The sequence below is a fragment of the Danio rerio genome, chromosome 25, assembly GCF_049306965.1.
Source record: "Danio rerio strain Tuebingen ecotype United States chromosome 25, GRCz12tu, whole genome shotgun sequence".
NCBI lineage: Eukaryota > Metazoa > Chordata > Actinopteri > Cypriniformes > Danionidae > Danio > Danio rerio.
In genome coordinates, this window is record NC_133200.1 from 21,304,511 (window position 1) to 21,316,564 (window position 12,054).

Consider the following 12,054-nt stretch of genomic DNA (forward strand, 5'->3'; position numbering starts at 1 on the left):
TTGTGGCTGGTGAATTTGAGCATCTACTGCATGCTGGACCAACAGTAGGATAGATATTAGACAATTTTAAATTTGTCAAATGTAACCGGTGAAGTATTTTAAATTGAATAAGGGCATGTCTGGTAAAGTATGCCATCCCGTTCTGACTTTGTGAAGTCCCTGCTTAATTCAAGCAGTGTGTGTGTGAACTGCATCAAAACTCTATATTCAAGGAAGTACCCTGATTACCTCAGTACGAAAGAAACACAAGACTCACTTCTTAATATGAACCCAACACGGCCAATTTGAACACACCAACAATAAACTTTATATTTAAATTCAAAATCTATTACACTGAATGACAATTTCACAGTTGAAACGTTTTTCATGCATGTTTTGACAATTTATTATTGCAAGAGTAATTTGAAACATCAATGTATACACTTTTTACTTAGACAAAACCATAAAAGAACTCTAACCCTGTCTTAAAATGATAGTAAATGGTAGTTCACACCAAAAAATACCAACACACACTATTTTAAATATATGTTCACACCACAACTTTGAAGATATTTTTAATATTGTAGTAAATTATCTGTAAAATAACAAAAATTCCAGAAGCCATCTTTAGTATTTAGCCATGTTCAATATTTACAGCATAAGTCTAATGTTATTTTAACTAGACATTACTCCACCACCTACATAATTGCATGCCAAAGATTACAGGTATAACCAATGGGGTTTAAAAAGTCAGATCTGCATCACACAGTGACTTTTGTATTTTGTATTTTTTAGTATGTGGATGCTAATATAATTATGCTTATTTAATCAGGCTTTAAAATATTCTGATTATCAGTGTTCTTGGCGAAAGTTACTTTTAATCAGTGTTGTAAAGTAACAATTTACAAATACTCAAACTACTGTAAGTGAGTAGTTTTCCTCAGAAATTGTAATTTATTAAGTAGTTTTGTAAATGTGCACTTTTACTTTCCCTTGAGTACATTTTTAGTGCTGTATTGGTACTTTTACTCCACTACTTTCCTTTAATCCTGCAGTCACTACTTTAGTTTTTCTTGTCTATGGGGACTAGAAAATTTAGCGATTCCTGTCCAACCAAATTCACATAGAAGTATAGAGGTAAATCACATAATAATGAACAACCTCAAGACATGGGCCATTTATAATTGCAGCAAACTTTGGAAGCAATTAAATTATCCAAGAAGATGTCTAAAATCTTTAATTACATTGTACCAGAGACTGTTTAGATGCATGTCACTGGTGAAAAAAATGACAGATATTTACTGTATGAATAATGAAATGCCCTAAACACCCAGCAGGCACAAGACGTCAACTTGACGTCAGATTGAAGTTGTACCCAACGTTGTGAGGACGTTGCATTTTGTTCGGAAATGAAAATCCGGTTGACGTCACAACTCAACGTCAGGCCAACGTCAATATCCAACGTTATCGTTATCAGATATCAAAATAACATTGTCCTTAGACGATGGCTAGTCATTGAATTTTGGTCACCTGACATCACAACCTAAATCTAACCTAATATTAACTTATGATGTTGTGTGCCTGCTGGGCAATAACTAAATGCACTACAGAATGTTAAGTTTACACACATCCACAAATTACATGTAAATGCCTCAGCTTCTTACAGCGTAATACTCAATACTCACTACTCTTGAGTACTTTTGAAAGATCTATACTTTGAGTAGTATTTACAACAGATACTTTTACTCTACTTGCAATACTCTACATTTTTAGGCAAGTAATGGTACTTTTACTTAAGTATGATTTTTTTTCTACCACTGCTTTTAAAAGTAATATATTAAAATCTTGCATTACTTAATACTTTTAAAAGTAACTAAATATGGTACTTAGTTACTTTTAAAGAAAAAAAATTCTTTTATGTTACTTTTTTGCATTTTCTTTTTTGGAAAAACAGATTTTTTTTAAATGAAAATTAATGGATTACTTTAGTATTATGTGAAAATGTAACCTGATTAGAAAACTTGTAATGCTTTAAGCCTGAACATGACTGATTATTTACAGCTACAAATTTAGAGGCATTCACAGAGCCTGTAAGCATAAAGCATGCTGTGCCACAGGTTTAGTTGCTGCCAAACCTTTCACATCAATAGTTGTCAAGCTACTCAATCCTGGACCCCTAGAATGAACACCTGTAGTGGAAACTGAAGAATGCTCACTCAATATTATGGCTGTCTCTGCAATGGAAGCATTTTTAAAAACGTCTTCATCAATCTGAATCACGTTGACAAACGCATGAGGTTTATAATTTTCAACTAGCTGATAAGGATTACATTTAACATCCTTTGGAAACATCGACTCCATGATGCTTTCATCTTCATCATCAGAGTCCAGAAGCTCCATTTCAAACCAGTTTGGATTCTTCACCTGGTAATTTCGAAACACCTCAATTGCATCCCGAAGGGCTCGTCCTGACGGACAGCAGAAGTAATCATTCTCCCTAATGCCTTCAATGCATTTAATCCGTCCTGGCTCGTGTTTTTCCATGTCTAGGATCCGGAAGTAAAGTTCCTCAAAGTGGTTCATGAGCTTGTACTTCACCAGAACATTAAAAGGTGCTGGAACATCAACCTCGCTGCAAACATCATCAAAATAAGCCACCATGTATTTGTTGAAAGATGAAGCGTGAATAAAATCCGGTATAATGAGGCTCAAAGCTGGAGTGAGCATATCTCCCATTGGTGAACGTTCGTCCTCTTTTAGTCTTACTTGGTGTTTACCGCACATTGACTTCCACTTCGCATACACTCCCGGAGAGCACAGAATCAGGACTTTATCAGAGGACTTGGCGATTCGTTCCCTTTGCATATCCAGCCATTGAATTCTGCCGATTGTGCTGAGCCAGGTGGAGTCCAGAAGATCCAGTGTGACGTCTGTGCCACATTTAGCCCTGAGGAAGGCACATAACTTCAAGACGATCTCTTTGTACAGGGGATGATCTAGAGAGTAGATGATGATGAGCTTCTTATGTTCCTGCTGAACAGGATTCATCTCCAGTTTACTCTTTGCACAGGTGGAGGTGTCTGAGGATGGGGTTTCTATTAAAAATATAAAGGTTGAGATACAGAAGCAGAATGGATTAAATTAATGGAGAGTGAATGAAAGATCAGACAAACAGTCGAAAAATTAGAAATGCTAAGAAATCTTTGGAACACAAAGTGGCTCATTTTTACTGAGCAATATGGTTCGGTACTGTACATACAGTACATATTATTTCCAATTCTACTGAAGTACCAAAGAATAGCTAATTGCAACCTTGCTACTTTTTGGAACCCTTTTCTAATGACCCGTTTCCACAGAGTGGTACGGAATGGTGCGGTTCGGTATGCTTTTATGGCCATTTCCACTGTCAAAAGGTACCTAAAAGCGAGTCATACTGACCACTTTTTGAGTACCTTTTCGAAAGGGTACCTACTGTAGCACAACAAAAGGGCATCAAAGGGCACAGCCAGAGGCGCAGCTGAACGCTACTAATTTACAGAGAAGCGTCACTACTGCATAGTCAGGCTAGGAGAATGAAAACAAAGGAACCAGCATTTTTAAATACACAGCCAAGACATTACACGGTGATAATATATACATATAATAATGAGCCATGGTTTACCCGAGCTCAAACAAACCTTGTCATCGTCTTGATGAACAGCCATTAAGCCAAGAAGAATAGCAGAATCTACCCTGTGCCCCATAGTTGTTTACAAGGCAGTCTAAAGCGATATCGGTTTCACTATCTCACATGAGGTCGCCGCACGTCTATATTTGAAAAAGTTAACTTTTTGAGCTGATGATAATGACATGTGCATGATTATTGAAGTGCTTCTGACATCTGATGCTTTCAGAAACGGTGAATCGCGAAAAAAGGAGAAGCCGTAAAAAACAAAGGAGCAAATGATAGTTTCAGCAACCTAAAACATGAACAAACTGTCATGTTTAACTATTATCACCTTTGGGACTATTATAAACTTGTAATGGCAGGAATTACTTTCTAATGTTACATGTGCTGCTGAAAATTAAAGACACAGATGATAGGTTTACACTGACTGTGGGCTATATGTTGCGTGTTGTTTTTGAACTCAAATAAGGACTAAATTTCTGCTGTGTGTAGTTTTTTTGTGTCTGGTAATATGTTGGAGACTGTAAAGATCTGTATGTGTTCATATATGTTGCAATTATTTATTTATTTTTTATAGCATACGTTACAGTAGGTTATTTCGCACTATTATTGATCCACAATTTTAATCAAATCCTGTTCATAGAAAGGTTAGAAATAAACATTTATACACAAGTATTTATGTGTGTAAAAGCCACTGTTTTGTGAGAAGTTCTTCTTATATGATATGTGAATGACTTGTACAGCTTTACTTGACATTTCATCAAGCGAGAATGATGTAAACTAAAAATTGATACTCTTTTGGCAGTGGAAACACAAGCCTGATAAATGTAACACGTACCGACCTGTACCACACCCTACTGTACCATTTTTTAAAATACACAGTCGAAACGCTCTCGTAATAATATAATGATGCCATATAAAGCATATACTCAAACAAAGCTTGTGGCAAACCAAGCAGCAAGAACGAGATCTTACTATCTGCAGTTTGTTCTCCATTGTTGTTTACAGGGCTGTTCACATGTTTTGTCACTAAATGTGTGGATTCCTTTCTTAAAATAATGAACTTAGGTAAAAGTGTGAATCTTGCATACATCATGCCTACCAATAAGAGTACTGCTGACAGTAAAAACACAAGCCTGATCAGGGTGACCCACACTGAATCATACTGTTCTGTACTAAACTGTACCATATTGCTCAGTGAAAATGAAGGATACAGTATGTGAATAAAAAACTAAATTAAATCTGTTCACAATCTCACAAATAAGTTTCTTCTAAAGTTTGTGGTGAATAGACTTTAGATGGAGAAACAGAAATCTAAGATTTCATAAAAACATTTTCATTTGTTCCAAAAAATAAGAACTTTCTAATGGGATTGGAACAATATGAAGATGACTAAATGATGACCCAAAGATGTTGTCATGGCAATGCTGTAAATTAAAAAGTTCTTTAGATTCACTTAAACTTACTTTACTTTAGTATCTTTTTAGTACCTTTTAGTACCCTTGCTTGTTTCATATACACTCACCGGCCACTTTATTAGGTCCAACTGCTCGTTAACACAAATTTGTAATCAGCCACAATTTGTAATCACATGGTAGCAGCTCAATGCATTTAGGCACTATCTGCTGCAGTTCAAACCGAGCATCTAAATAGGGAAGAAAGGTGATTTAAGTGACTTTGAATTTGGCATGGTTGTTGGTGCCAGACAGGCTGCTCTGAACATTTCAGAAACTGCTGATCTACTGGGATTTTCACACACAACCATCTCTAGGGTTTACAGAGAAAGGTCAGAAAAAAAGAAAATATCCAGTGAGTGGCAGTTCTGTGTGTGCAAATGCCTTATTGATGCCAGAGGTCAGAGGAGAATGGCCAGACTGGTTTGAGCAAATAAAAAGGCTACAGTAACTTAAATAACCACTCGTTACAACTGAGGTATGCAGAAGAACATCTCTGAAAGCACAACACATCGCGTTAGTATTGTTGCTGACCTAGTCCATCCCTTCATGACCACACATCTTCTGATGGCTGCTTCCAGCAGGATAATGCACCATGTCATAAAGCGTAAATCATCTCAGACTGCTTTCTTGAACATGAGAATGAGTTCGCTGTATTTAAATGGCCTCCACAGTCAACAGACTTCAATCCAATAGAGCACCTTTAGGATGTGGTGGAACATGAGATTTGCATCATGGATGTGCAGCCGACAAATCTGCAGCAACAGCGTGATGCTATCACGTTAATATGGTCCAAAATCTCTGAGGAATATTTCCAGTGCCATGTTGAATCTATGCCACGAAGGATTAAGGCAGTTCTGAAGTCAAAAAAGGGTCCAACCCGGTACTAGTGGGTGTACTGTACCTAATAAAGTGGCCGGTGAATGTATATCTAAATATTACAGTGTAAGAAACTAGACTTCTCAAATCATTTAATCTATTTAAACTTGTTGTTTAAAGCTGTTACTCGCACTGACCTTTGTGTGAATTCCGTTTCTGCAAAAATGCAATACAGCAACAAACAGTTGCCAGCATCACTATCAACAGCCCAAGGGTCAGCAAACTAATCAAAACAACCGGCGTATCTGGAAGAACTGAAATTAGCATGTTAATAGAGACTTTACCTGCATGCAATACCATACTTTAAATAAAAATGTCATTTCAATGTAAAATCTTAAAACAATTTCCACAGACAATAAGACGTTCAATGTAAAACCTACAGGGACAGATATCAACGTTCTCTCTGTAATCCAGACAGTTCTTCATGCTTTTAACTGACAGTGGCTGAATCTGTTGTAAAGAGATGAAAATACATATCCTCAAACTGCAGTGTGTTATTAAAAGCGCTCATAAATAACTGATATAATGACTTACCACCAGTTCCAAATTGCAGTGCTTTATCTTCCAGGCTTCCAGAGTGAATTTAACCATCATTAATGTCCCATTATCCTTTAAAACAGAATTGTTTTCTCATTTGTGTGATCAAACGTACATGTTTTTTTTTCACACATAGATCCATTTTTTATGAGCAAAAATATTTACTTACTTAATATATATTCATCATTTGGTATTACTGTTCATTATTCAGTGTACAATTAATTTGTAGATTTAAAAGCTTGTCTGGCATATTTACAACAATAATTATTTGATATTTAGACAGCATCTTCTAAGATTATTTGAAGACACCAGTGTGGTCCCAAAATACTAACTGTCATTTTTAATATTTATAGTTTGCCTATTACCTTCAAACCAAATGGTTAACTATGTGTCAGCAATATTTTTTTTAAAATATAATTTAGTATGCAACTTATTATTTGATCTATTTTAGTAAGTACAGCATGTTGTTCCATAAGTAAAATTGATTACTAAGTGCATTTGATTAATGAATCACTCATATTTGGACTTTTTTCACACAAGTATACACTTTTATATAATAGTTTCCATGAATAATAATCACTTTTCAGAATTAGACCTTTGAGCCACATGTCTATGATGTAAAACACAACAGGTGGCAGTGTGGAGTTTAACATTGAAATTACCCTTATGATGTCCTGAGATGTTTCCGGGTGAAAGTCAGGACTGCAGATGGACACTTTGTATTGGTCAGAAAACTCTCCTGGCTCAAATTCTATGGTCATCACCAAGATATCATCCTTAGATTTTTTCACTGACCATTTTACCTCTGTAGCCCAAATTCTCTCTGCAAAATCAGAAGCAGATTTAGTTTAGTCTGCTTTTTAAGAAATGCAACTTTATTTACTGTACATACATTACTGTACAAAAATCGGTTATTTAGCAGTTTGCATGGGTTTCAATGCTTTATGTTTTTAAACCTTTATCGCTGCTCTGACAACACTCAAAAATTACACTTTGTTGTTGGATATTAAGTTGATATTACATTTTTTTGTTTGTTTTTTTTGAGGACAACTTAAGCTTTGATGTAAGAACAAAAAAGTTAACCAAATTCTTTCATGTTCCTCCAACACAAATCAATTGTGTGGAACCCAGCATTTTCCACAGTGAACGTTCGAGGTTACTAAAGTAACCCTTCGTTCCCCGAGGAGGGGAACGGAAGCACTATAAGTGGATTGGATTTGTAAAATCCACGCATTGGGAGGATTCGGATCAGAAGCCGATTGTCTGAAAGAGTATTGAACGGGCCAATGAATGAAATTAATTGGCAGCGTAAGCTTGCGCAGGTGTGCGACATCTGCAATTATCTCAGCATATAAGCACACCTGAAGCCAGCAGACGCCATCCTTTTAAGCTGAAGAGACTTTCAAACAGCTAAGGGACAGTCATTATGGCGACGGAGTATAGTGCTTCCGTTCCCCTCCTCGGGGAACGAAGGGTTACTTTAGTAACCTCGAACGTTCCCCTTCGGGGGGAACTTCAGCACTATAAGTGGATTTGATTTGTAAAATCCACGCATTGGGAGCCCATTGAAAGCGCCATAATGACTGCACCTTACCAACACCCCCGATGAGGAGATAGTCAAGCAAGCGTGACGCACCCACATCATGGGGGGCGCGGTCCTCCAACGTGTCCCTGGCCCTAATTTATCCTACTTCAACAGAAGTTTTACGGATTTAGATATATTTTTTGGGAAGTCGTGAGCATCTAGATAATTCTAGGAAATACGACAGTACGTTGGGAAGCGTGCAATCCCGATAGGGAGGACGCTGCGGAGGCCATCCGTTACCCAAGGGGGGGATAGATGGCAGAATTTACATATGGACTAGCCCTAAAAAGGGGGAGTACGCATAGCAAAAGAGTGGTTAGCGGAGAGGGAAGACACGGGTCCGCCCAGGGGGGGGACTTAACCGTGGCGGAATAAGCATATGGGATCGCCTAGTGGGGATCACGCATAGCAGGCACCTATACCCAAAACGCGGGCTGACCAGCGGGCAGACCGACAACGTAGTGGGCCAGCAAGTGACTCCTCCGCTGAGTCAGTGCTGGGGGCCACGGAGGAATCTGCAGGGCTCACCTGACGGGGAACTTTACTGACAGATAAAAAAGGCGCACGTACCTCCGTGTTAGGGAGAATGGCGCAGCAAGCGTGTTTCAACACCCTACCGAGTTGTCTCCTCAATCACCAAAGGGTTACCTAATACCCTTGAGGAAACCGGCTCCACGCGCAGATTGTAAAACCTTGCAAATGTGTTGGGTGTCGCCCAGCCCGCAGCTCTACAGATGTCTGTTAGAGAGGCGCCGCGTGCATGCACCCAAGAGGATGCAACGCTCCGAGTGGAGTGTGCACGAACTCCCGGGGGACACGGCTGACCTCGACTCGAATAAGCAAGTGAAATGGCATCCACAATCCAGTGGGATAATCTTTGTTTTGATACGGCACTTCCCTGCTGCCGACCGCCATAACAGACAAAGAGCTGCTCAGATGATCTAAAATTCTGAGTACGGTCCACATAAATGCGCAGAGCGCGAACTAGACAAAGTAAAGAAAGGGCTGGGTCTGCCTCCTCCAGGGGCAGCGCTTGCAGGTTCACTACCTGATCTCTAAAGGGGGTGGTAGGAACCTTGGGCACATAACCGGGGCGGGGTCTCAGGATGACGTGAGAGTAATCCGGCCCGAATTCCAGGCACGAGTCACTGACCGAAAAAGCCTCCAGGTCCCCGACCCTCTTGATGGAGGCCAACGCAACCAGCAGAGCTGTCTTCAGGGACAGAAATCTTAGAGATACTGATTCGAGTGGCTCAAAGGGATCGGATCGCAGACTCGTGAGAACGAGGGCGAGATCCCAAGAGGGCATGAGAGGGGGGCGAGATGGATTAATTCGCCTAGCACCCCTAAGGAACTGGATGACCAGGTTATGCTTTACCACGGTGCCGCCAGCTACCGCGCTATGATAAGCGGAGATGGCGGCCACGTAAACCTTGAGAGTGGAGGGCGACAGCCTGCTGTCCAACTTCTCTTGAAGGAAAGAGAGCACAACACTAATCTGGCAATTTCGGGGGTCTTCTCTGCGAGAGACGCACCATTCAGTGAATAGACTCCACTTCAGGGCGTAGGCGCGCCTCGTGGAGGGGGCTCTAGCCTGAGTGATGGTATTAACCACCGCAGTCGGTAGGTTACCTAAGTCTTCCTCGCGTCTAGGGACCACACGTGGAGGTTCCAAAGATCGGGGCGAGGGTGCCAGATGGTGCCCTGTCCCTGAGAGAATAGGTCCTCTCTCAAAGGGATCCGCCAGGGGAGGGCCGTCGCGAGGAGTGAGAGCTCTGATATCCAGGTCCGGTTGGGCCAAAGGGGCGCAACTAGCAGAACCTGTTCCTCGTCCTCCCTGACCTTGCACAGAAACTGCGCGAGCAAGCTCACTGGGGGAAACGCATACTTGCGCATGCCCCGAGGCCAGCTGTGGGCCAGTGCATCCGTGCCGAGAGAGCCCTCGGTCAGGGAAAAAAACAACTGGCAGTGAGCGTTCTCGGGGGAAGCAAACAGATCGATCTGGGCCTCCCCGAATCGCGCCCATATCAGCTGAACAGACTCGGGGTGGAGTCTCCATTCTCCAGGACGTAACAGCTGTCGTGAGAGCGCATCGGCTGCACGATTGAGCGTGCCTGGGACGTGAATGGCGCGCAGCGATTTCAGCCGCGGGTGACTCCAGAGGAGCAGACGGCGGGCGAGCTGAGACTTGCGGCGAGAGCGCATACCCCCCATGCGGTTGATATACGCCACCGCCGCCATACTGTCCGTCCTGACCAGCACGTGTTGCCGCTCCAGCACCGGTAAAAAGCGGTGGAGAGCGAGGAACACTGCCAACAGCTCTAGGCGATTGATATGCCAATGCAGCTGGGCACCCTTCCAGAGGCCCGCAGCCGCATGCCCGCGACACACGGCCCCCCCAACCCGTGTTGGAAGCGTCTGTTGAAACAACAACATGGCTGGACGCCTGTCCTAGAGGCACACCGGCCTGTAGGAACGAGGGGTCGTTCCAAGGGCTGAGGGCGCGGCGACACAGCGCAGTAACCGAGACCCGGTGTGTGCCCGCGTGCCATGCGCGTCTGGGGACCCGATCGTGAAGCCAGTGCTGAAGTGGTCTCATATGGAGCAACCCGAGCGGCGTGACGGCGGCTGCGGATGCCATATGCCCCAGGAGCCTCTGAAAGAACTTCAGTGGGACCACTAGTTTGCTGTCGAGCTCCCTCAGACAGTTCAGCAACAGGCGAGCGCGTTCCTCGGAGAGGTGCGCTACCATGGTGATCGAGTCCAGCTCCATCCCGAGAAAAGAAATCCTCTGCACGGGGGCGAGTTTGCTCTTTTCTCGGTTGACCTGAAGCCCCAGTAGGCGGAGATGCCGAAGCACCTTGTCCCTGTGCATAATCAATTGCTCCCGCGAGTGGGCTAAAATCAGCCAGTCGTCGAGATAATTGAGTATGCGAATGCCCGCGAGCCGAAGGGGCGCTAGGGCACCCTCCGCGAGTTTGGTGAAGACCCGCGGAGACAGAGAGAGCCCGAAGGGGAGGACCTTGTACTGCCACGCTCGACCCTCGAACGCAAACCGCAGAAATTGGCGGTGGCGTGGAAGAATGGAGACATGGAAATACGTGTCCTTCAGGTCTATGGCTGCAAACCAATCCCGAGGACGAACGCATTGGAGAATGCGCCTCTGCGTGAGCATTCTGAACGGCAGCCTGTGCAGACAGCGGTTCAAAACGCGCAGATCTAGGATTGGCCGTGACCCACCGCTCTTTTTGGGTACGATGAAGTATGGGCTGTAAAACCCACTCTCCATCTCGGCTGGAGGAACCGGCTCAATTGCACCCTTCGCCAGGAGGGCAGCAATCTCCTCTCGCAAGACAGGGGCGGACAGGGGGTTGACCCTGGAGAAATACACGCCCGTAAACTTGGGGGGCCGTTTCGCGAACTGAATCGCGTAACCGAGTCTGATTGTGCGTATGAGCCACTGCGAGGGGCTGGCCCGCGCTAACCAGGCAGGCAGAGCCCTCGCTAATGGAGTCATCGCTACAATCGCTGACGTACCAGCGGTGGGGCAGCGCGGAGTGGGTGTGCTGATCCGGGAAGCACGAGGGTCCCGCGGAAGAGCTGGAGGAGAGCGATTCGCTCTGGCTCCGCACCCTGACTCCGGAGAGGGGGCTGGAGGGCTGAGGGAAGGGAGACCGTCCCCCCAGCGCTCGTGAGCCACTGGCGAAGCACGTAGAGTCTGCGAGCCGGAAGGCAGCGCGTCCCGGACTGGCAGAACTCGTGCAGTCACATCCGGGGAAGGGAAAAAGTGCTCTTTTACTGATGTTTTGGTGGCACTGAAAAGTACCGTTGTTATCGGGGCCCTGCCCTCCAGCGGGGAAAGAGCAAGTTTCCTCTTCTCCGGATGGCCTGTCTCAGGGACGCTTCGCGGTCCATTTACCGGACTTAACGGCGCCCTGGGCAGGAGGGGCTGC

The 12,054-nt window shown here is 43.5% G+C and overlaps 1 protein-coding gene across 12 annotated transcripts in view; it reads right to left on the reverse strand.

The window, feature by feature from the left end:
* Positions 1 to 291: 291 nt before the first annotated feature.
* LOC101885990 (interleukin-17 receptor A) overlaps positions 292 to 12,054 on the reverse strand; it is a 132,236-nt gene continuing 120,473 nt past the window's right edge. For 11 of the 12 annotated variants that reach the window (XM_073943112.1, XM_073943113.1, XM_073943109.1 and 8 more), the window contains 5 exons: positions 7,179 to 7,339; positions 6,514 to 6,588; positions 6,360 to 6,429; positions 6,117 to 6,233; positions 292 to 3,074 (listed from right to left, as the gene is read on the reverse strand). In XM_073943112.1, the coding sequence (XP_073799213.1) occupies positions 2,059 to 3,074; positions 6,117 to 6,233; positions 6,360 to 6,429; positions 6,514 to 6,588; positions 7,179 to 7,339 (1,439 nt within the window). In that variant the 3' untranslated portion in view covers positions 292 to 2,058. The remainder of the gene's footprint in view (positions 3,075 to 6,116; positions 6,234 to 6,359; positions 6,430 to 6,513; positions 6,589 to 7,178; positions 7,340 to 12,054) is intronic. The other variant, XM_073943114.1, reaches the window with a different exon arrangement.